We start from the raw sequence: 25,760 nt of genomic DNA on the forward strand, positions 1-25,760 counted from the left end.
GGGAGAAAGAGAGGGAGAGAGAGAGGGAGAGAGAGAGGGAGGGAGAGGGAGAGAGAGAGGGAGGGAGAGAGAGGGAGAGAGGGGGAGAGAGAGAGAGAGAGAGAGAGAGAGAGAGAGAGAGAGAGAGAGAGAGAGAGGGGGAGAGAGAGAGAGGGAGAGAGAGAGAGGGAGAGGGAGACTCTCCAACACCATAACATTATATGCTGGCCGGGACTTGTGCGGCGGGTGCAGAAGACGTATTCTTCTGCGCCTGAAATACAGGAAAGAGGCCCTCCCCTGCAGCCGCATACTGGAATGAACACAGCGCAATGAGCGCATAGCACATTAAAAAACAAAACAAAAAAAACTTTACCGAACAAGGGGGGGGGGGGGGGCAGGGGCGTACCTAGAGCATTTGGCACCCGGGGCGGATCCTATATCTGGCACCCCCCCACCATAAAATGTAAAAACACCCACTGTGTCCCCTGCATCCTTCAATGTCTTTTTGTCACTACTGTGTACCCCCCCCCCTCTCCACAACTGCACCTCTGGACCCCTTTAAATTACACAGCAGCCTGCACCTCTGGACCCCTTTACATTACACAGCCCTTGTACCTCTGGACCCCTTTACATTACACAGCACCCTGCACCCCTTTACATTACACAGCCCCTCACAGCTCTGGACCTCCTGCATGTTACACAGACCCCCTACAGTGCAGACCGCCCTCCCTACCATACAGACCCCCCATCTACAGTGTAGACCCCCCCTACAGTACAGAATCCTCCCCTACAGTGCAGACCCTCCTATAGTACAGGCCGCTCCACCCTACAGCGCAGACCCCCTACAGTACAGACTCCCCTACAGTGCAGAATCCTCACCTACAGTACAGACCCCTCCCCCTACAGTGCAGACCCCCCCTACAGTAAAGAACCCCCCTACAGTGCACAGACTCCCCTAAGGACCCATAATGTACCTCTATCCCAAGGTAGCAGCATTGCAGGGGTGAGGTGCGAGCAGCACCCGAGTGGAGGGACACCTGTCGGCTCAGTGATCCGGGACCCGGCGCAATAATCCCCTTCTCTCTGTGGTCGCGTGACTCACGTCGCGCCGTTCTGATGAGTCTCGGCAGCGGCTGTCACTCACAGCCGAGCAGAGTGAAGCCGCCTCCCCCTCCTCCATGTCTACACAGTGCTGTGCATGGAGGAGGGGGAGGCGGCTTCACTCTGCTCGGCTGTGACAGCCGCTGCCGAGACTGATCAGAACGGCCGCGTGTTGCGACCACAGAGAGAGGGGTCCCGGATCACTGAGCCGACAGGTGTCACTCCACTCGGGTGCTGCTCGCACCTCCCCCCCACAATGCCGCCCACTGCCAGTGCCTCAGGCTCTCTCTGTGTGGGCTGAGAATCCGAGGCACGGCGCTGTCTCCTCTTCAGTTGCGGAGGGGAGGGGGGGAGGTTGTAGGGCACTGATCGGTGGAGGAGGAACTTTTTTTTATTATACGTACAATTTTGCAGTTCAGGTTGCCTGGGCCCCCCTGCTGGTCAGGCCCGGTACAGCAGGCCAATTGTACTGGCCTATCAGCGGCCCTGCACGGGGTATAGCAGGCTCGGTGGAAAAACGTAAGTTGGATGAAGTGGTCCTTTGCAGAAATCATAGTATTAATATAGTCGCTCATGAGTCCTCCCATTCCTCCTCAGTCAATTTGGGGATGTCAGCCTTCCATTTGTCAAGGATATCATGTGGGCCAAGGAGAGGTAGTAGTAAAGAGAGGAGAGAGTCTTTTCTAGGATTCTGGAGATCAGCAGTCATGCCACCGAGTCAATCTGGAGAGTTAGAGGGCCAGGGAATTGGGCCTGTGTCACGTTTCGAAGCTGATAGTACCTGAAGGTCATTAAGGTGGGAATAGCATCTCTGTCCCTTAGTACCGAAAAGGAAGAAAGCTGTCTACAAAAATATGTTTGAGGGCCATTATCTCCTTAGATGCCCATAATTGGGGGTCCAGTAGCATATAGAAGTGTGGGAGTCTTGGGTTACCCCAATGGGGGGGTATGGGGGGAAATGGAGTTGGTTTTTTAAAATGGCCCAGACCTGTTACCACACCCAGATTGTTGTTGGCAGTGGGGTGGTTGCTGGAAGACGAGCCCTAGGGCCCCTGTAGACCAGGTTGCTCAGGGCCGCATAGGACCACAGAATGGCCACCTCTAAAAGTACTGCAGGGTTCTGTTTGGGCTTACTATACTACCACACTCGGTCCCACACCTGGGCCTCCATACTGCGGCCCAGTAGTAGAGCTGGAAATGAGGCATTGCTAAACCTCCCTGAGAGAGGCGGAGTTGAAGCGTCCGCCTCGCCAGTCTCAGGGTTTTCCCTTCCCAAACAAAAGCTGTTATGATGCTATCCAATTTGCAAAAAAAGATTTGAGAATAGGGAGGTAGACCATGTTCAGTAAATTCACCCTACCCACCGGCAACAGAGGCAGAGATTTCCATGGCTGACATTTCTTACCAAATTGAACCATTGGGGGAGAAAAGTGGTCTGCCATATAAGCCTGCAAGGATCCTCTGACTCTTATCCCCAGGTATATAAACTCCTCTACCTATTGAAGCGGGGTCCCAGTGTCTATCCCAGAACCTGAGGGGTGAAGGGAAAAAAGAACAGACTTGTCCCAATTAGCGTGGATTCCCGAATACCCCCTAAATTGGTCTACAATCTCCAAGGCAGACTGTAAGAAGACACCTGCATCAGCCAGATACAGCAGGATGCTGTCTGCATAGAGGATGCCGTCTGCATATTTTCTCCCGAAGCACCCCGATTTGTATACCTTTAACCCTGTGGTCTTGATGTATTAGGATCGCCAGGGCAAAGAGCCCCAGGGAGAGAGGGCAGCCCTGCCTGGTTCTTCTACTCAGACCAAAGGGGGCAAACAGGCCATTCACTCAGACTCTAGCAGTCGGGTCCCTATATTAGGAGTTGAATCCAGGAGATAAACCTGGGCCCAAATCCATAACATTTCAGCACCTTCCAGAGAAAAAGCCATTTGACAGAGTCGAATGCCTTTTTAGTGTCTGATGCTGCCATCATTCCAGTGTCGCCCTCCCATGTAATGTAATCACCATGTTTAACCGGGTGGCCAGTATTTTTTCTAACAGCTTGTCATCCACATTGATCAGGGCGGTAAGATTTGCAGAGTTCCGGGTCCTTTCCAGGCTTGGGAATCACCACTATCACTGCTTCTGACATGGAAGCTGGCAAGGACCCGTCTCACAAGGAAGACAAAAGCATAGGAGTGAAACCTGGGTGCCAGATCCTCAGTATATGTGCTATAAAATTCAGTGGGGAAACCATCAGGGCCCGGTGTCTTCCTAGCTTGAAGAGAAGATATGGCCTGCTGAACCTCCTTAAGGGTAATAGGGGAGTCGAGCTGATTCCTATAGGTCATAGTCAGGACAGGAATGTCAATGTCAGAGAGATGTACGTGGAGGTCTTTCATAAAGTAGTCTACCCGGGTGGAGTAAAGTTCAGAGTAGTAGGAAGCAAAGCAGTCAGTAATTGCTTCAGATGAAGTATGTCTAATCCCTTCTTTGTCAATTAACGAGAGGGCGACTGTTCGTGTACCAGTCAGGCCAGCAATCTACAACCTTGATCACCCTCTTCAAAAATCCTTTGGGATTGCTGAAGCATTATTTTCTTTTTGGTCAGGGAGGTACGGATCATAAGAACTGCTCTGGGATTTTCCTGAAGCCTAACGTGAAGCTCTCCCCCCCCACCCTGCCAGCCCCCCCATAACTGAGCGGCATAGCTTCCCAACAGGAGCACAGCAAGACGCCATGCTTTGGAGGCAACGTGTGCAAGAGGCATACAGTACATAGGTCTGCTGACCCATAACAGCTTGGCTCATCCGGATGATAAATGATGTGCTGGTCTTTCAGAAAGCTGAGGGTGCAAAACTTATTGCAATCAATAGGCGCATCCTGAGGATAGTGTTGGCCCCCCGGTCAGGAGTAGGGAGCTCAAACCAAGAAACAACAGGTGTGGAGTCACCCGTACACAATCCCACCTGAGCTCCCAGGAGCAAGGGAATATAGGAGAGCGTAGCTCTGTTCCCCTGGAGGGCCCAGTGAGGCAGAGAAGAGTAGTCCCCCTTCAGAGAAGTCTCAGTTCCAGGGGGAAAACAGAGCTTCACCATCAAAAGTGCCAAGTGGCCTAAAAAGGAAGCAGTAAGGCAAGATATGACAATGAAATACCGCCGTCATCCTGTGCGAATCGTATCCAGCCAGGGCAATGCCTCCTCTGGTGATGTGAAGCTCCCCGCTCCCCATCTTGAACTTGGAGTCTGGCCGGGAACAACATGCTATACTTGAGGCTTTTGGCGCACAGGCGGGAGCGAACACAGTCGAATGACTTCCGTAGGCGTTGTGTTTCAATGGGGTAATTCGGAAATATGAGGAGCTTAGAGTTTTCATATTTCAGCTCCCCCACATTTCTCGCCTCACGCAGGATTAGGTCATGATCACGAAAGACAGTAGTAGCTTAAATATGAAAGTGGGGGGACCTGATGGGCACGCTCCACCACAAAGTGGGCTAAGAATGAGGCACGGGGTAGGAGAGAGCACAGCAGCTTTTCGGTGAAGAGAGTAGGGTCATTGCCCTCAGGCACCAATATGCGCAAATTATTGTGTCTGTTGTGGTTTTCGGCATCTTCAGCCCACGATTCCAAGTGTTTCACTCTGATCTTTAAAGTATGGAGGTCTGCCGCGTGTTCCCATTGTATGTCCTCTGCCGAAGATACACGCTGCTCCACCTTAGTCAGTCAGCCGACCCCTAAAAGGTATCAATGTCTCTCCTAATCAGCCCCAATTCAGTACAGACATGGTCCATTTTCTCAGTTAGGGGCATTTTGCAGGCATTGATGGTTTCCATGAGGGCTGTGTGCTCTGGAGGAGCCGCAGGAGCTGCAAACTTGTGACTAACCTCCTCCATCTGGGAAGCCATAGCAGTAAGGGTTATAGCAGCAGCCTTACCCTCTGCTTGCGGATTTTTTGTTCCTTTTCCTAGTGGCGCCTCCCAGTCCGTAGCCGGGCATGAGCGGTCAGATCCAGGCAGCCAGAAGCGCAAGATGAGGCAGACGAGAGTCCTCCAGCACCATGGTAGATCAGGATAAAAGATCCAGGCAGCAGAGCAGCAATAAAACATGTCCACTCCCATCCCCATCTTGGACTTGCCCCCTGCATTTGCCTTTTTAATTATAATAAACCCATTGATGCTGCGGTTAGTTGGTGCTCCTTTTTTGTAATTTCACAGATTTGTTCCTGTCTCAGGGGGAGCTGCCTACGGAAGTACAGTATAAACAAAAAAAATATGAAAAAAGGGCCTAAATGTGTGTGTGGTGATACACATATATATCCTTGTTCAAAAAATTTTATTTTATGTTAAAATAAATTACATGTACAGAATATAAGATAAATTATGTGATACCAGAAATAAAAAGTAGACATATTGAAGTACGGATGATACAAGCAAAGAAGAATTTCAAGATATTCTCGTGGGAATGACAATAAATGGCCTTTAAATATTTTAGAATTTGAAAACATTCTTATAGCTGAGTTTTAAACATGATTTTAAAGTTTTGACCATAACTTCTAAAGTATGTTTATAGCAAGTATTATATAGTAAGGGAAGAACATAAAAGGTATATAGGAGGGGAACGGGAGGGAATAATTCTCTGGAGGAGGTTTTATATATCATCTAATGTTATAAAATTCTATAAAAAATCTTAATCACCATAACAATAAAACTCAGTTGTCAATATTATCTGACGTATAATATTTAATCCAGGGTTTCCATATGATATCAAACTTTGTCATCTGGTTTTTATCTATAGCGTCCATTTTAGCATGGATGAAAGATTGATTCATTCTACGTTTGGTTTCTGCAATATTCACCACATCTGTTTTCCACGCATTGGCTATAGTCTGCTTTGCGGCTATCAGAAGTGTAAGAACTCATTTGAATTGTTTCCAATTCAGAAAGGCTGGTTTTAAATTAAGGAGAGCTATAATTGGGTCTGGAAAAATTGGACGATCAAAAAATTTTGTAATTATCAGAAAGATCTTTTTCCAAAATGATTGTACAATTGAGCAATGCCACCAGGTATGTATATAGGTACCTTTTTCTGGACAGCCACGAAAGCAAAGGCCAGTGTTGTCTGTTGAGAATTTGGCGATTCTCGCAGGAACCAAATACCAGCGTGTGAGAACTTTATATGATGATTCAGACGCCAATATATTTATAGAGGAAGATTTTGTGAAAGACCATATATGTTGGACCAAGACCTAGAATCGATCGTTACAATCCAAATCTTTTTCCCACTTGGCCACATATTTAGGTATAACAGTATTAGAATTAGATATCAATTGTGTATACAATGATGTAATACGACCTTTAGCATGTGGTTCCTTGAGACAAAATCTTTCAAATTGAGAAATATTATGCAAGTTTACATTTGAATTGAGAAGAGGAGTATAAAAATCTTTGATTTGGAGATATCTGAATATTTCTGATTGTGGAAGCTTATATAATTCACATAGATCTGTAAAAGATTTTATTGATGTAGTTGAAGTTAAATTATATAGACAAGTGATACCAGCCTTAGACCAAGCTTTAAATGTTTTGGGATATTTCCAGGCTGGGTAAAAAGTCGGATTCTTGTGGAAAGATAATAGCGGATTTTGTGGAGATTGCAGACCATGTGAATTTCTATACCTATCCCATATAGATAGAGAGTGCTTAGAAATGGGGTTATTTATAGACTTACGATCCGCAGGTTGTAACCATAATATATTGTTTATAGGAAGAGGATCACAGTCTACAGCTTCAATGAGGACCCATAAAGGAATCTCTGTAGAAGAGTGATATTTTGTTAATTGAGATAATTGAGCTGCCTTATAATATATGTTAAAGTCTGGGAATCCCAAACCACCCAAAGCTTTGGGGAGAACAAGTGTTTTTTTGTGAAGTCTGGGTTTTATTTCCCCCCCCCCCCAAGTAAATTTCGTTACTTTTTGTTGAATCAGCCTAAGAAAATATGCAGGAATATGAATCGGGAGAGTTCTGAATAAATATAAAAATTTCGGAAGAACAGACATTTTTATGATATTGATTTTCCAAAACCATGATATCGGCATTGATGACCAATTAGATAACGACCTTGTAATATTTTTTAATAGAGCTGGGTAATTAGCTGCAAACAAATCGGAGGGGTTAGGAGTAAACTGCACACCCAGATATGGGAGGCTATGATCTACCCACTTAACCACTTGCCGACCGCCTCACGCCGATGTACGTCGGCAGAATGGCACGGGCAGGCATAAGCACGTACATGTACGTGATTAGCCTCCCGCGGGTCGGGGGCCCGATCGGGCCCCCGCCCGGTGCCTGCGGCGGTCGGTTTTCGTTCGGGAGCGATCCCGGACGAGGGGACGGCCATTCATTCATGGCCACCCCCTCGCGATCGCTCCCGACGAATGGAAATCCCCGGTGACATCACTTCCTCTCCTGTAATGTAAACACAGGAGAGGAAGTGATGTATTCTCTCCTCCGTGTCGGTATTTTTCGTTCCGACACGGAGGAGAGCGGATCAGTGAGTTGCACCAACACATCCCACACACAGTAGAACATGCCAGGCACACTCACACCCCCCCTTTACCCCCCGATCACCCCCCCAATTACCCCTGCCCCCCAGTCACAGTGACACCAATGTCATTTTTTTTTTTTTTTTTTTTTTTTTTTGCATTGGTGTCATTTGTGACTGTAATAACTGTTAGGGCAGTTAGGGTTAGCCCCCTTTAGTTCTAATGTACCCCCCTAACCCCCCCAATAAAGGTTTAACCCCGTGATCACCCCCCGTCGCCAGTGTCACTAAGGCTGGGTTCACATTGCAGCGGTTTATGAGAACGAATGTGATTCGCACCGCACTGCAGTGCAAATCACATCCGATCTCTGTGCGATTCGAGTTCAGCCATTCGCCGCACCCGCCGCACCCGCCACACCCGCCGCACCCGCCGCAAATTCGCACGGGACCCTTTTTTTGGCCCGCAGCAGAATCGGATCGCATGGGTGTTCACACCATGCGATCCGAGTTTGCAGATCGCACTGCGATATGCGAACTGATCTGGGGGTGTCAGTAACATTTCACTGACACTCCCAGCAGTTCGCATAGGGCAGTGTGAACTGCCGCCGGGAGGCATGCGATGCGGGAACCCGCCGCGGATTCGCGGCGTTTCCGCATCGCTCCAGTGTGAACCCAGCCTAATAAGCGATCATTTTTCTGATCGCCGTATTAGTGTCACAGGTGACGCTAGTTAGGCAGGTAGGTATTTAGGTTCGCCGCAGCTTTTTATAGCGCTAGGGACCCCCATATACTACCGCATAAAGCCCCCTGATTGCCCCCTAGTTAACCCTTTCACCAGTGATCACCATATAACTGTTACAGGTGACGCTGGTTGGTTAGTTATTTTTTTATAGTTTCAGGGCACCCGCCATTTATTACCTAATAAAGGTTTAACCCCCTGATCACCCGGCAGGTGTCATTTGTGACTAATAACTGTTAGGGCAGTTAGGGTTAGCCCCCTTTAGTTCTAAGGTACCCCCCTAACCCCCCCAATAAAGGTTTAACCCCGTGATCACCCCCCGTCGCCAGTGTCACTAAGGCTGGGTTCACATTGCAGCGGTTTATGAGAACGGATGTGATTCGCACCGCACTGCAGTGCAAATCACATCCGATCTCTGTGCGATTCGAGTTCAGCTATACAGATAGTATGGCTGAATTCGTGTCGCACCCGCCGCACCCGCCGCAAACTCGCACGGGACCCTTTTTTTGGTCCGCAGCAGAATCGGATCGCATGGGTGTTCACACCATGCGATCCAAGTTTGCAGATCGCACTGCGATATGCGAACTGATCTGGGGGTGTCATTAACATTTCACTGACACTCCCAGCAGTTCGCATAGGGCAGTGTGAACTGCCGCCGGGAGGCATGCGATGCGGGAACCCGCCGCGCATTCGTGGCGTTCCCGCATCGCTCCAGTGTGAACCCAGCCTAATAAGCGATCGTTTTTCTGATCGCTGTATTAGTGTCACAGGTGACGCTAGTTAGGCAGGTAGGTATTTAGGTTCGCCGCAGCTTTTTATAGCGCCAGGGACCCCCATATACTACCGCATAAAGCCCCCTGATTGCCCCCTAGTTAACCCTTTCACCAGTGATCACCATATAACTGTTACAGGTGACGCTGGTTGGTTAGTTATTTTTTTATAGTTTCAGGGCACCCGCCATTTATTACCTAGTCTCACTAGTGTACCCCTAAATTTAGGGGTGTCTACTTTCTAAAATGGGGTCATTTGGGGGGGGGGTTTGTGCCATCTTGGCATTTTATGGCCTTCAAAACTGTAACGCCCTTAGAAAGCCTGAAGGCGGTGCTTGGTTTTTGGGGCCCCGTACGCGGCTAGGCTCCCAAAAAGTCCCACATATGTGGTATCCCCGTACTCAGGAGAAGCAGCAGAATTTATTTTGGGGTGTCATTTCACATATGCCCATGGCATGCGTGAGCAATATATCATTTAGTGACAACTTTGTGAAAAAAAAAAAAGTTTGTAATTTTCCCGCAACTTGTGGCAAAATATAAAATATTCCATGGACTCAACATGCCTCTCAGCAAATAGCTTGGGGTGTCTACTTTCTAAAATGGGGTAATTTGTGGGGGTTTTGTGCCATCTTGGCATTTTATGGCCTTCAAAACTGTAATAGGTAGTGAGAAGTGAACTCAAAAAATTACGCCCTTAGAAAGCCTGAAGGCGGTGCTTGGTTTTCGGGGCCCCGTACGCGGCTAGGCTCCCAAAAAGTCCCACATATGTGGTATCCCCGTACTCAGGAGAAGCAGCAGAATTTATTTTGGGGTGTCATTTCACATATGCCCATGGCATGCATGAGCAATATATCATTTAGTGACAACTTTGTGAAAAAAAAAAAAAAAAAAAAAAAGTTTGTAATTTTCCCGCAACTTGTGGCAAAATATAAAATATTCCATGGACTCAACATGCCTCTCAGCAAATAGCTTGGGGTGTCTACTTTCTAAAATGGGGTCATTTGTGGGGGTTTTGTGCCATCTTGGCATTTTATGGCCTTCAAAACTGTAATAGGTAGTGAGGCGTGAAATCAAAAATTTACGCCCTTAGAAAGCCTGAAGGCGGTGCTTGGTTTTCGGGGCCCTGTACGCGGCTAGGCTCCCAAAAAGTCCCACATATGTGGTATCCCCGTACTCAGGAGAAGCAGCAGAATTTATTTTGGGGTGTCATTTCACATACGCCCATAGCATGTGTGAGCAATATATCATTTAGTGACAACTTTGTGTAAAAAAAAAAAAAAAATTTTTTTTTTGTCATTATTCAATCGCTTGAGGCAAAAAAATAAAATATTCAATGGGCTCAACATGCCTCTTATCAATTTCCTTAGGGGGTCTACTTTCCAAAATGGGGTCATTTGGGGGGGTTTTGTACTGCCCTGTCATTTTAGCACCTCAAGAAATGAGATAGGCAGTCGTAAACTAAAAGCTGCGTAAATTCCAGAAAACGTACCTTAGTTTGTAGATGTGACAACTTTTGCGCAAACCAATAAATATACAATTATTGACTTTTTTTTTACCAAAGACATGTGGCTGAATACATTTTGTCCTAAATGTATGACTAAAATTGAGTTTATTGGATTTTTCTAATAACAAAAAGTAGAAAATATCATTTTTTTTCAAAATTTGCGGTCTTTTTACGTTTATATCGCAAAAAATAAAAATCGCAGAGGCAATCAAATACCATCAAAAGAAAGCTCTATTTGTGGGAAGAAAAGGACGCAAATTTTGTTTGGGTACAACATTGCATGACCGCGCAATTACCAGTTAAAGCAGCGCAGTGCCAAAGTGTAAAAAGACCTCTGGTCATTTACCAGCAAAATGGTCCGGTCTGAAAGTGGTTAAAGGGTAGTGAATTTTGTAAAGATTGTTTATCTTTTTCGACAAGTGAAATGTTTAATGCTGAAGATTTTTGAATATTGACCTTAAGGCCCGAAATAAATGAGAATTCTTGTAGTACAACCATAAGATTTGGGGCCGAAACATGTGGAGAAGATAAAAAATGAGAATATCGTCTGCGAATAAACAGAGCTTATGATGAAAGCCACCCATTTCAATACCTGTTATAGTGGGTTCCATCCTAATTCTTTGTGCTAAAGGTTCAATGAGTAAAGCAAATAATAATGGCGAAAGTGGACATCCTCGACGAGTCCCCCTCAGTATATTAAACTCGTCCGATTTGTACCCTGCATATCTGATATAAGCTTTGGGATCTTGATACAAACTAGAGATCCATCGTAAAAAATGAGGGCCGAATCCCCATTTGGAAAGGGTATAGTTCATATATGACCAAGATACTGTGTCAAAAGCTTTCATAATATCTAAAGAAAGAAAACAAGTGGGAATACATCTTTTTTTAGCGGCATGTGACAGGAGTGTTGCACGTCTAATATTATCTCCTGCTTGACGTAATGGAATGAAGCCCACTTGATCACGATGTATTAGATTGCCTATAATAGTATTTAATCTGTTAGCTAGAATTTTGGCTAAAATTTTTATGTCCAAATTTAATAGCGAAATAGGGCGATAATTAGACCATATTGAATCGTCTGTGTGAGGTTTAGGGAGCATACAGATAATTGCAGTTAGGGTTTCTCTTCTAAAAGAATGACCTTCCAAAAGGGAATTAAAAGTGTTTGTCAAGACTGGAGATAGGGTGTCTACAAACGTTTTGTAATACAGAGCAGAAAAACCATCAGGACCTGGCCTTTTATTTAGTTTCAGATTTTTGATAACTTCAGATACCTCTATAATTGACACTGGTTCCTCCATCATTTCCATTTGTGTTTTAGATAGTGTCGGTAGAGATATATGAGAAAAAATCATTTGCTCTAGAAGGGTCCAACTCCTTATTAGAAGAGTATACATTTTTTAATTGTGTTTTGAATTTTTGTAATATTTTTAAAGGATTGTGTATACCCCCCTAGAGATTTTCAGACGTATCGGTTTCGTTGGGTTCTGGCAGGATTTTAATGTCCTGGCTAATAGTGTGTGAGGTTTATTCGCATTGATATAGAAATTGTGTTGTGATCTCTTGATGGTTTTATCCGCTGCTTCAGTAAGGAATAGATCAAATTCCAATTTAGCTTTGTCAAGATTTATTTTAGATAAAGAAGAAGGGTTATTTTGGAATGCTGTGTGACATTTATTGAAATTTGTTTCTAAAGTCTGACAAAGGATTTTCCGCTCTCTGTTGAACATGTTTGCTTGCTGTAGACATGCCACGGAGAACAGGTTTGTGTGCTTCCCATAATGTAGTCAGAGAGACGTCAGGTGTGGAGTTATATTTTATATAATCTTTGAGCGCAATTTCAATATTTTTATGAGCTGGATTTTTGAGTAGGAAATCTCTTAATATCCATGTTGGATCTTTTTTTTTTGGAATTATAGAGGCAACAGTAATGTAGCCTGCACTATGACCGGACCATGGGATGGGAATAATTTTTGTAGATATTATTTCTGGAATTAGCCCTATGGACATAAATATATGGTCTATCCTAGAGAATGAGCGATGAGGGAACGAGTAATGTGTGTATTGTCTCTTGGTTGGATTCAATTCTCTCCAAGTATCTACTAGGTTATGTTTTGTAATTAGTTTTGATAAGAGTTGTTTGTCTGCTGTATGTGACTGTGGGATTGGTGATTTATCCAAAAATGGGAATATGGTCTGATTAGAATCTCCACATAGAATTGTAGTACCTATTTTGTGGTGTTCTATAGTTTGAAATAAATGAGAAAGAAAAGAAATAGGATTTTTGTTAGGAGCGTAGTATGATGTAATGGTGATAGCGGTATCAAGTAGGTGTCCTTTAAGAATCAAGTAACGACCTTCTGGATCCTTGATTTCCTTCATTAGTGAAAATGGTGTATTGCGATGGAAAGCTATAAGCACGCCTCGTTTTTTAGAGGAGGCCGAAGCTGTGTATACTTGGGGGTAGTCTTTACTGAAAAATTTGGGAGTGGATTGTGATGCAAAATGAGTCTCTTGGAGGCAAACTATATGTGCTTTCTTGGATGAAAATGTGCGGAAGGCTTTAGTGCATTTGTGTGGAACGTTTAGTCCCTGAGTATTTAAGGATATGATGTTTAATGGGGCCATGGAGTTGGGAAAAGTAAATATGTGTTGGTGTTTATGTTAGAACGTGTGTCATATAAGAAATTATTTGTCTTCAGAGTATAGGGGTGGAGGGAAAGGAGATAATGACTGAAAAAGAAAATACAATTAATATACAATATTGAAATATATCTTAACATATCTATGTTCTTAATGTGTCCGTTGGGAGGAGAAAATCTCTCCCTCCATGGGTACATGAGCCACTGTCAACTGCTGGGTGTGCACCGAGCTGCTGAGGGTAGCAAGAGAGGGTGCAAGGAACTTCCCTGCAGGACACCAAGAGCCAATCATATAATTTCATTTTTCAAGCAAAAAATCAAAATGTAAGATTAAGGCAACCTCAGAAACAAAGAAGAGAAGAGAGAGAAAAAAAAAAGTTATAATAAGGTAATAAATTATTAGGAACATTTCTTAAAAATAAGATTATGATAAAAATATTGATTGGAAGTCAGAGAAAAAACTCGGAAGTAGCCATTCTGTTGAAAAGGCAAGATAGTAGCCTCAGTACGAGTGTTTCAGTCCATAGTGTCAGCCAGATCTGGAGGTGGAGATTGTATGCGACTTCTTTTCTGTGGATTGTAGTCTTCTCTTCTGGAAGCAGAGGAGGGAGTATCAGCATATGAGAATGATTTTTGGCGAGTGTCCGCAGCATCTCTTGATGTGTTTATCATCCCTAGTTTCTGTAAAGTAGTTTGCAGGTCCTTAGCTGTTCGGCACATATATTTGCGACTTTGAAAAGTAAAATGCACCGAGAAAGGAAAGCCCCATTGGTAGATTATGTCATTTCGCTGTAATATTTGCAGTAGTGGTTTCAGGGTTCTTCTTTTGTTGACTGTAATCTGTGAGAGGTCTGTGAATAATTGATATTTATGACCCTGGAAAATTAGGGGATCTTTATTTCTAGCTGTATTTAGCAGTAGTTCCTTAGTGCGGTAGAAATGCAATTTTGCGATAATGTCACGGGGAGGACCATCTGTTTTCTTTGTTGCTAGGGCTCTATGAACCCGGTCCATTTCAAGACGCTCTAGTGGGATAGCTGGTTGTAATTCTTGAAAAAGTGCAGTAATAGCACCGTTTAAATCAGTCACAGATTCGGGTATTCCTCTAATACGTATATTGGAGCGTCTTGCACGATTTTCAAAATCCTCCAATTTGGATTGTAATATGTCATTTTCCTCTTTAAGAAAATCAATTTCTGAGGCAATATTAGATTTTCCAGATCGTCTGCTCTAATTTCCAGTGCTGATGTACGCTGACCAAGTATTCTAATTTCTTTGGTAAGGCTTGTGGTGATGATATCTGCAATGTTTTTTAGTGATTTTTGAAGCAGATTTTCTATTTGTTTCAGCGTTACAGGAGGGGATAAGTCTTTGTGTGGAAAGTTCTAAATTCTCCAGAACTGACATATTTTTCTCAGGTATTTGGTTAGAGAGACTATGTGCTTTTAATGAGAGAACATCTTTATGTAAAGCAGCAGAAGGGGCTGTCTGTTTGTTCTCCTCACTGTGTCTCCCCTCAGAGGGGGAGGGTTTCAGTGCCATACTGCTGTGTGTGTGAGGCGGCGCTTTCTTGTTAATTTTCTGCCTCATGAGTCTCCTCTGACCCCCCCGAATGTCACCAATGCAAGGTAGGGATATTTATCTACCGTTTGGTATGATATATATGCGGAGGGTCAAGTTACCTCCGCCGTTTTATGGCTCCGTTGTCCTGCTGAGAATGGAGCTCTAAGCCAGCATTACCTCTCGGCTAGGCTCCGCCTTCTCCCCTCCACATATATATCCTCAATACATCATGTACCCAATATGGGTAGTGGATGATCTCCAAAGAAGTCACGTGACAGTGACAATACACGTTAGACATGAAACACCGGAAGTGACATTTTTACCATCCGAACTCGCTGCTCGTTTGTATACAATGCACTGTTGCTAGTTTTAAATGTGAGTACCCTATTTTTTGCTTTATGTTGAATATACTTACATCGAGTGTTAAACATACTACACCAGAGAGCCTCTCCTATGTTTCTCTATTTTACCTGCTTGACACACTGGGAGCAAACCACTCTGCCGAGTACCTGTCCCTGGAAACAAGCTGTAACCCTTTAGGTGATCTACAACTGAGAAGAAAGGAAAGAGGCTCCTTCCCTTCTGCCCCAGAGTAACCCACTGGCTTTACTATATGCTGCTTACCTTGCAGCTGTAAGGTAATAAGTTAGTACACCTGCGGGTGACATTTCTCACTGAAGATTCACCTAAAGTCACTGCGTCACCCACTGATGCTACCCCACATCCTGCACCTTGCACTATAATACTAAGTGGAATCTATACAACTTGTTGCACTTTTGCACATTTGGAAATTCTGAAGCTTCGCCTTATTTATGGTGTGATTATTGTTTTATGAGTTGTAAAGGAATTTCAGCCACTTTATTTTGATCTCTTGCACCTTAATTTGTTTGCACTATGTTGCACATTTGGACATTCTGAAGCTTCATTGCTAGATTTATGCCAATATTTTTTTTCATTATTGTATGCTAGCTGTTAAGTACTCATTATCTATTGTACCATTGATCATTTATTCATATTCCATTGGAGCGCAGGAACAACTATTTTATTTATGGAAAGGGGAAGAAACTGTGCCTCAAGAGGGAACTGACTAATATGTAAGAGGAACTCCAATAAAGTCAATATCTGCTAATGATAGAAGAGACAGCCTGGATGAAAAATAATTGCACTTGGAAAAGAAGCGTAACTGCTGAAAAATAAACAAAGTCAGTGATCATTTCATGTAAATTGCCAAAGATAAAGTCCTGTATAAAAATAATGGGGACAACACCCCTATAATGGCAAAAGGAATAAAGTTAGGACCAGTCCATAATACACCTGGATGTTGGGGATTGAGGCAGTTCATAAATGCAATCACTTCCTGGTAGGGATGGCCGAACTGTTCGCTCGGCGGTCGGTTCGCAGCGGATTTCAGCTGTTCGCGGTCCGCCCGATCGGCGGACTATTGCCGCTGTTCGCCTGGCGGACTTACGTGTTTACTGTGTAAAAGAACTTTGACCTATGATGACACATCCATCATGTGGTACAGGACAGCCAATTGAGACATTACAGCACATGGACACTTGGACATTCCCCCTAACTTATAAATAGACCCGATCCGGCGGCCATTTTACATTCTTTCGTATGTCACTATAGGGAGAGGTTGCTGTGTGGAGCAGGGAGAGACTGCAGTGACCCAAATCGCTAGCTATTAGGTCCACAAAAGTTCTTTTAAGGACTGGTATGGTATAGGTGTAGTTCAGGATATAGGTTTGAGGCACTGCTATTCAAGTCATTGTTGCAGCAGCCTGTCTTTTGTCAGTGCTGAGAGAGGGACAGGACGCTGTGTGCAGCAGGGACAGTCAGTTTAATCATTAGCTGTTACTATTAGGTCCACAAAAGTCCTTTTCAGGACTGGTACGGTAAAGTAGTACAGGATATAGTTTTGAGTGCTATTCAAGTTATTGTTGCAGCAGCCTGTGTTTTGTCAGTTTAAATAGGGACAGTCAGGAAGCTGTGTGTGGCAGTGAGGGACAGTTTAATCATTAGCTGTTACTATTAGGTCCACAAAGGTTCTTTTCAGGACTGGTATGGTAATAGGGTTGTACACGTATAATATGCTTTCTTCCAAATATAGAAAGATTATTATACTTGACTGCTGCCCTTCTGCTGCAGTAGTCCTTTATGAGTATAGGGACTGAGGTACAGTCTGCTAATCACAACCTACTAGTTCCACAAAGGTCCTTCTAAGGACTGGTAAGGTATAGCGTACTAGAGTATATAGGGTTAAGGGAGGTACAGTCTGCTAATCCTTAAGGACTGGTATAGGTCCACAATATATAGGGTTGAGGTGCACTACTGCTGACTGCTGCCCAATTCTGCAGCAGTCCTTTATCAGTATAGGGACTGAGAGTTTTGTCACAGGGTCATTTAAAAAATGACAGGCAGAGGAAGAGGCAGGCCCTTCCGCAGGGGTGGTAGGGGTAGGGCAGGAGCAACAGGTTTGAGCCAAAGTGGGAAATTGCAGAAGGTGCGTGCGATTACGTCAAAGGAAGCACCAGAATTGGTTGAGTGGCTCACTCAGCCTTACTCTTCTGCACCCTCCTCATCCTCTCGATCTGCACCCTCTTCCTCACTCTCTGCTATGTGCACCCCCAAAGACACTACCACCAACACCAACACCACCACCACCACCACCACCACCACATACCTTCCGCTTGAGTCACAGGAATTATTTTCCGATCCATATCAAGACATTTCTGATGCGCAGCCACTCTTGGCATTGGATCAGGAAGAGGAGGTAGCAAGAACCGCCACTCAGCAGTCTGACGACAGTACCCAGATCAGCCCAAGGAGGAGGTTGGTCCCCGGTGTTGCTGCCTACTCCGAGATCTCTACTTATAGCGGTGGGGAAGGTGACGTCGATGATGACGTGTCTAGTGATGTCATGTGGGTGCCCACAAGAGAGGAAGAGGAGGGGAGTTCAGAGGGAGATATGGACCAGCAGATAGGGAGGAGAAGCAGGAATAACTTACATTGCACAGGGGGGACAAAGCAGACTGCTAATGTATCAGGAGCGAGTCATCGACCATGTACGGTCACATCTGGCGCTCCCAGGACGCCGACACATGGCTCCGCAGTGTGGGCTTTTTTTTAACGTGTCCGCTGCTGACAATAGTGTTGCCATCTGCAATCTTTGCAGTCAACGCATTAGTTGCAGTAAGCCCAACACTCACCTAGGGACGACCGCCTTAAGAAGGCACATGAGCTGCCATCACCGAGCCCAGTGGGAGCAACGGAACACACAAAGCCACACTCCAGGCTCTCACCGTCCAGCCTAGTCTTCTACTTCTTCTCCTCACAATTGTCCTCCACTCCACCTTCCATCACGCCAAGCTCACGTTTTTTCTGCAAAAAGGCAGTCTTCCGTGGGCCTAATGTTCGAGTGTAAAAAAATGATGATGCCGAATAACAGTTCTTGCCCAACGGTTGACGGCTGGCTTGTCAGAACTGATAGCCCGCCAACTACTGCCATATAAACTGGTGGACTCGGAGGCCTTTTCGCAAATTTGTGGCCATTGGAACACCACAATGGAAGATCCCAGGAGGGAAGTATTTCTCAGAGAAGGGCATCCCAGAGCTATATGGCCATGTTCAGCGGAAAGTGAATGCATCTCTGGCACAGTGTCGGTGCCAATATACATCTGACCACAGACACGTGGTCTAGCAAACACAGGCAGGGAAGGTATATCACTTTTACTGCCCACTGGGTGAACCTTCTGGCGGCCATCAAGCATGTAACCCGTGGCACCCGTGTAGATTTGGTTTTACCCCCACGGATTGCATGCAGGCCTGGCTCTTCTCCTCCTCCTACTCCATACTCCTCCCTCTCCTCCTCGGCTGACTCCTCCTTTTCCTCTGCTAGCGTCTCTTCCGCTGCGCCACCCAAGCTCCCCAGAACCTATTCGACATGCCAGGTGAGACGTTGCCATGCCGTGCTGCGTCTGTTGTGCCTGGAAGCCAAGAGCCACACTGGCCCGGCACTCCTTTCAGCTTTGCGTTCACAGGCAGATCAGTGGCTAACACCGCTCAATTTGACAGTTGGTAAAGTGGTGTGGGACAACGGTGCCAATCTGCTTAGCGCATTGAAACAGGGCACAATTATGCACGTGCCATGCATGGCACACGTCTTAAACTTGGTCGTGCAGCGATTCGTTGTCAAATACCCTGGGGTCCAGGACATCTTGCGGCAGGCAAGGAAAATCTTGGCCCATTTCAGAAGATCTTATACGGCCATGGCCACAATCTGCCGGTCAGACGTCTTATTTGCGATTGCCCGACGCGATGGAACTCAACCCTCTATATGCTTGATAGGCTGCTCCAGCAGAAACGTGCAGTTAACGTCTACCTGTATGAACTCTGTAGCAGAACAGGTTCTGGGGAGCTGGTTTTTTTCCACCGCGCCAGTGACTGCTCATGTGCGACGCATGCAGACTTCTGCGGCCATTTTAGGATATCACCAAACTGGTCAGTCGCAGCCATGGCGCCATCAGTGACATGGTACCTTATGCCTTCTTTATGGAGCGTGCTTTGCGTCGTGTCATTGATCAAGCTGTGGAGGAGCGGGAAGATGAGGAAGTCGCAACGCTGGATGAATTCTGAGGGGGGGCTACTCAGACAAGTGAACAACAGGAGTCTAAAGAGGAGTCAGAGGAGGATGGTGCCGGGGCAGATGAGGAGGAGCAAGAAGAGCATGCTTTAAACCTTTCTGGGATCCATGGATGGGGAAAGGAGAATGAAGAGGACGACATTATCCTGGATGATAAGCAGGAGCCAGGCCACCACACCGCTTCCAGTATAGTGCAAATGGGGGCCTTCATGCTCCAGTGTTTTTATAGGGACCCCGTATAAAAAGCATAAGGGTCAAGGACCAGTACTGGGTGGCAACATACTTAGACCCCCGGTACAAACACAAAATGGCGGAAATGTTACCGCCGTCACAGAGGGCTGTCAGAATGGAGCACTTCCAGGCCTTGCTTTGAGAAATGCTGCATTCTGCTTTTGCGTGCGCTGGCAGAGGAGCAATTCCCACTCCCAGAGAAGGAGTTGCGGGTACCAATCCAACAGCGCCTGCAAGAAGAGGCCGGTTTGAAGAGGTATTGGTGACTTCTGATATGAGGTCATTCTTTCAGCCGACCCATCGACAGGTGTCATCCAGATCCAGCATCAGGGAACACCTAGACCGTCAGGTGTCTGACTACATCGGGATAACGGCTGATGTGGACGCTCTGAGGAGTGATGAACCCCTGGACTACTGGGTGGGCAGGCTTGACCTCTGGCCAGAGCTTGCCCAATTTGAAATCGAACTGTTGGCTTGCCCCTCGTCCAGTGTCCTGTCCGAAAGGACGTTCAGCGCAGCAGGAGGGATAGTGACCGCTAAGCGTACTCGCCTAGCTCACGACAGTGTTAACTACCTCACATTTCTAAAAATGAATGAGGCATGGATCTCGGAGGAATTCAACACATGTGACCAGTAGACCATGTATATGTCTATAAACAATTTTTTTAATAGAGCACACAGACCTTCTTTCTTCATTTGGCTCACTTCCTTGTACAAAAAAAAAGCACACCGTACTATTTGCCGGTACCCTCCTGTTTGAAGAGGTTGAGCGGTGTCATATTTTTGGGGCCCAGCAGCAAATTGCTGGTATCAGTGCTGGTGTCAGATCACTATCACGGTGCAGGTGTCAGATCACTCTATCACGGTGCAGGTGTCAGATCACTATCACGGTGCAGGTGTCAGATCACTATCACGGTGCAGTGCTGTATATCATGGTGCTGGTGCTGATCTCCTGCACCCTCTTCTTTGCCCACCCTGACCTTCCCTCGCCTCCATTGTCTCTAGAGTCCTGAATTGTCAGAATTTCACATATAAAAAAAAGAATGCTTGTAGTTGTCGATCCCAGATTCACCTCATACATGTGTTATGTCATTGGCCATGTGGTGGGACTATGTGTGCACAGCTAATATTTTGTGGCTGCAAATTTGACCTGTAGGTTTGTAAAGTTCGCCTCCTATTGAAGTCAATGGGGCCCGCCGCGAACGTTACGGTTCGCGAACTATCGGCCGCGTTCGCGAAACATCCCGTCGGAAGTTCGTCCATCACTACTTCCTGGTGTGCTCATCACAACAGAATGGTATTTTATGCTAGATCTTTACTTTTTAAATTGCTTGAGACACTGGGCACGATAGAGTGGATTGCTGGCAACAGACCCTGTGGTTTCTTTTGTGCTACATTATACACTGGCTTGTCTGAGTGTTATTTATGTTACATCTAATGCAAGAGCACACCAGGAAGTGATTACATTTATGAACTGCCTCAATCCCCAACATCCAGATGTATTACGGACTGGTCCTAACTTTATTCCTTTTGCCATTATAGGGATGTTGTCCCCATTATTTTTATACAGGTCTTTATCTTTGGCAATTTACATGAAATGATCACTGACTTTGTTTATTTTTCAGCAGTTACGCTTCTTTTCCAAGTGCAATTATTTTTCATCCAGGCTGTCTCTACTATCATTAGCAGATATTGACTTTATTGGAGTTCCCCTTACATATTAGTCAGTTCCCTCTCGAGGCAGTTTCTTCCCCTTTCCCCTTCCACTCCCCCTTCCTCCCCATTGATACCGTGGGCTCGAGCCTCCCAGGGACCCTTATATGGATGCCCATACCTTATTCACAATTGTGTTTCATTGTATATGTCATGGCACGCGCATCCATATACAGATTATTTTTGTGTGTTTTGTCTATGTCCTGTGCAGTTTGTAGCCACACCCAGAAGTGACTTGATGCTGGCGTCTCTGGCTGTTTGTCTATTTTTTTCAGTATCCCCATTATTTTCTCCCATTGAGTTTTATAGTGATTTTTATTAATAAAAGTCTAATATTTTTTTCACTTGCCTATACCTTGTATACTGTGTCGCTCATTTTGGTCCTCTGGTTCCTTTCAGCCTTTATTAGGACAGCTCAGTTTTTTTGTATATGCTACTGAAGTACAGTACCATTCCTATGGGATTATGAACTCCTTCTGAACATTTTATAAACTACTTATACTATGCAAGCATATCTTCACATTTATTTATGGAGGGAGAGGCTAACTCATGTGGATGGGCATTAACATTTGTTTGCACCACAATTTAAATTGTTATCAGATTGCCTAAATCAACTGCCACTGCTGCCTACTGCTTCTGAAATGGCTGTCTGCCTGGTTGTTATCCTTATCCACTGGCTTCAATTCTTTTTTCGGCATGAAACAGGAGCAAGTATGTAGATAAGGAAATCTAGCATTCAAATCTGCATATATGTTCCAGGTTTGTGACTAAAAGCATCAAGACCAGAGAGCCAGGCAACTAACATTTTCAAGATATGATCCGCAATGTCATTCCTTCATTTTTATCTCTGCACAAGTTTCCTTTAAATATGCACTTAGGTTTCATTATATTTTATAGGTTCCTACATCTGATTATATTGTCCATTTTTATACTGTAACTTACAGTATGACTTTCTTTAGAATAAGCGTTTTCTCTCCACTGGGAATGTAAGCCATTTTTTCTGTAATCTTAGGAGACAAAAAGGAAAAAAAATGAAATAGCAATAATTCAAAATATGTGATACAATTGTATTTTGCAACACATAATATTTTAGAATTTCTCTTACCTTTGCTTTGACAACCTCTACAAGTTCCTTCTCCCATTCCCTCAATTTGACATGTTGGTGCTGTATTTCAGCTGTAATCTTAAATAAGGAATCTGTTTTGAAATTAATAAAGCAACTGAAATATTTTGGGTGTTGAAATACACATATATTATAGTTAAAAAAAAAAAAAAAAAGCGAGATACAGCAGGTAAAAAGTATTGAACATGTCACATTTTTCTAGGTAAATATATTGCTAAAGCTGCTATTGACATGACATTTTTACCATACAAAGAATCCAAAACAAATACGTTCAGGAATTTCTGTATGTGTAACAAAATGGAATGACACCGGGTAAAGGTATTGAACACAGGAAGAATAGGGAAGTGAAAAAAAAAAGGCATGGAAAGACACCAGCTGAAATGATCAGTTATTAGAAAGAAATCCTGCCCCTTGTCAGTGAAAATTAATATCAGCTAGCTCAGTCTCAACTGATGGCTTATAAAATGGTGTCTCATTACCAAGGTGTCAAACAAGAAACATCTCATTATGGGTAAAAGCAAAGAGCTCCCTCAAGACCTTTGCAACCTTATGGTTTCAAAACATACTGATGGCATTAGTTACAGAAGCATTTTGAAACTTCTGAATGTTCCAGTGTTGTGGCTATAATCCGGAAGCGATAAGAACATCATTTCATCATAAACCGGCCGGAATCAGGTGCTCCTCATAAGATTTCTGACAGAGGAGTGAAAAGAATTATAAGAAGAGTTGTCCAAGAGCCAATGGCCACTTGTGGAGAGCTTCAGAAAGAATGGAAATAGCAAAGTACAATTGTTTCAAGGAAAACAATACGTATTGCACTCAATCGCCATGGCCTGTATGCACGCTCACTATGCAGGACCCCATTGCAGAAGAAAAAGCATGTTGAAGTTCTGAAGCTGCACAACAAGCCTGTGAAATACTGGCAGACTATAGTCTGGTCAGATGAGACCAAAATTGAACTCTTTGGGTGCCATAATACACATCCTGTTTAGAGGTCCAATGGCACTGCACATCACCCCAAAAATGCCCACATACCAACAGTGAAGTTTGGAGGTGGGAACGGCATGGTGTGGGGCTGTTTTTCTTCATACGGTACTGGCAAACTTCATATCACTAAGGGAAGGATGAATGGAAAAATGTACCAAGACATTCTTTATAAAAATCTGCTGCCATCTACCAGGATGATGAAGATGAAACGAGGGTGGACATTTCAGCAAGACAATGATCCTAAACACAAAGCCAAGGAAACTTTCAGTTTGTTTCAAGGAAAAGAAACGAAAGCTGCTAGAATGGCCCAACCAATCACCTGTCTTGAATCCAATAGAAAATCTGTGCAAAGAACTAAAAGATCCGAGTTCCATGGGCCAAAATCACACTTGAGCAATGCATGAGAATAGTTTCTCCAAACAGGAGGCATCTTAAAGCGGTCATTACCAACAAAACATTTTGTACAAAGCATTAAATAAAATGTCAATTAACGTTATACTTTTTCCCGTGGCATTCCATTTTATTACACACAACTAAAATTTCTGAAATTATTAGTTTTGGCTTCTTTGTATGTGTGGATTGCATGGGGTGAAAATATCATGTCAATAGCACTTTTAGAAATATATGTACCTAGAAAAATGGTGACGCTTTCAATACTTTTTACCGTGTGTGTGTGTGCATATTAAAAATACAGTTTGAGCATTGGATTATAGGCAGGTTGTGCTCCCAAGTAGGATGCAAAGAAGAAAATTGAACACGCTGGAAGGCATTTGCTTCCATGCTCAAGTTAATGGAATGGCAGGATCACAAGGTATTTCATACAAAGTAAGCACAGACAACAGGATACTTTTTAATACAAATGCATAGTAGTTAGGCAGTTAATTAAAATTGCAAGAAAAAAAAACAAAGTGACAGCACATTCTCACCTTTCATTTTTCCCATTTATACCCTGTGTTTATAATCCTGTTTTTATTATCTGGCTGTCATGTTGATCCATGCTTCAGTACTTTTTAAGTCACAGACCCAAAACAAGTTTACAGATAAGGAAAGCTGATTTCACTAGCTGAAGGCTTGCCTGAAGCCAATGGCTCAAAGTTTTGAAGCTAGAGACAGCCAGGATGTGAGCAATGGCATCCTCCATATGTTTCTCACTAGATGTTTCTTGTAGGACTTATCCAAAAATGGTGGAAGATTTCTTTACCAGATGTTAAAGTTTTTCTTTATTTAGGATCTCAATCATTCTCCACATTAGTACCTATGATGGCTACAGGAGACAATCTAATAATTGTTGAAACATCCATCCAATGTATTGTCAGTAAGGAAGGGTGAACGGTTCAAACCAAGCATGAGTTCGGGCTGAACATTGGCCATTCGGAAGTTCTGCAAACAAACAAATTATAGGGTCGTTTGACCGCTTGTTCGGCCTGCCACAGCACAGTGCATTGAAAACTCTGATTGGCTGAAGCAATGAAAGCTTTGCCTAATCAGGTCACAGAGCACTGTCAAAGCCATGATTGGGCACAGTCCTGATGACTGTATCCAATCATGGCTCATTGCTCTTAATCCCACACTATAAAAATATTCTTTCTATAGCAGCGATTTGTAGTGTGATAGCAGCATGGAGAGAGATCGAACATGGCTCTGTTCAGTGACATTAGACAGTGTGCTATTCTGATTCTATTGTCAGTAGAAAATCAGTTTAGTGCATCTAGAGAGTTCAGTGTGAGTGCATTGTGACCATAATGCCATAGATTTCATTGGGTTACTGCAAGTTTAATGCCATATAGTTCTGTGCGTTACTGCACATTTGACACAGTATAATGCAGTATATTATAGTGTATCCCTGGAGTGTGTCTGTCATAAAAATACTCAAATTAAAGTGCACCAAATGGGGGCATGGCCTAACGCAGCATGTGAACAGACCTGTTCACTGGAGCTCCTGCCGCTGATCCTGGAATCGATCCTTTCCTCGCCACTTTTAACGCCCAAAAACACAAGGAACCGGTGCCTGCTGCTCCCGTCACCTCAGGACTCTCAAGATGGAGCTGGGTTCTCTCAACCCCAGAGGACATCAGGAGGCCAGGAGAGGAAAAACGGAGCGGGGGGGGGGGGGGGGGGTAAGTCACTAAAACCCCCTAAGAATAAAGAACAGCCCAGAGACATGCTGTATTATGCACAAAAGCTAGCAGGTTCTGCAGAATCAGCACAATCTAGAACACAGCACCCAGCA

General features: G+C 44.4%; 1 protein-coding gene across 1 annotated transcript in view; it reads right to left on the reverse strand.

Annotated features, from left to right (window-relative positions):
• The window catches only part of LOC143986684 (uncharacterized), an 83,125-nt gene that overhangs the window by 12,759 nt on the left and 44,606 nt on the right, over positions 1–25,760 (reverse strand). Inside the window, exons 5-6 of the mRNA XM_077485090.1 lie at positions 22,526–22,617; positions 22,363–22,427 (exon numbers count right to left, since the gene is read on the reverse strand). Coding sequence (XP_077341216.1) covers positions 22,363–22,427; positions 22,526–22,617 — 157 coding nt within the window. The remainder of the gene's footprint in view (positions 1–22,362; positions 22,428–22,525; positions 22,618–25,760) is intronic.

This window comes from Lithobates pipiens, unplaced genomic scaffold (assembly GCF_037356315.1).
Source record: "Lithobates pipiens isolate NorthernLeopardFrog02 unplaced genomic scaffold, aLitPip1_a1.2 Scaffold_18, whole genome shotgun sequence".
NCBI lineage: Eukaryota > Metazoa > Chordata > Amphibia > Anura > Ranidae > Lithobates > Lithobates pipiens.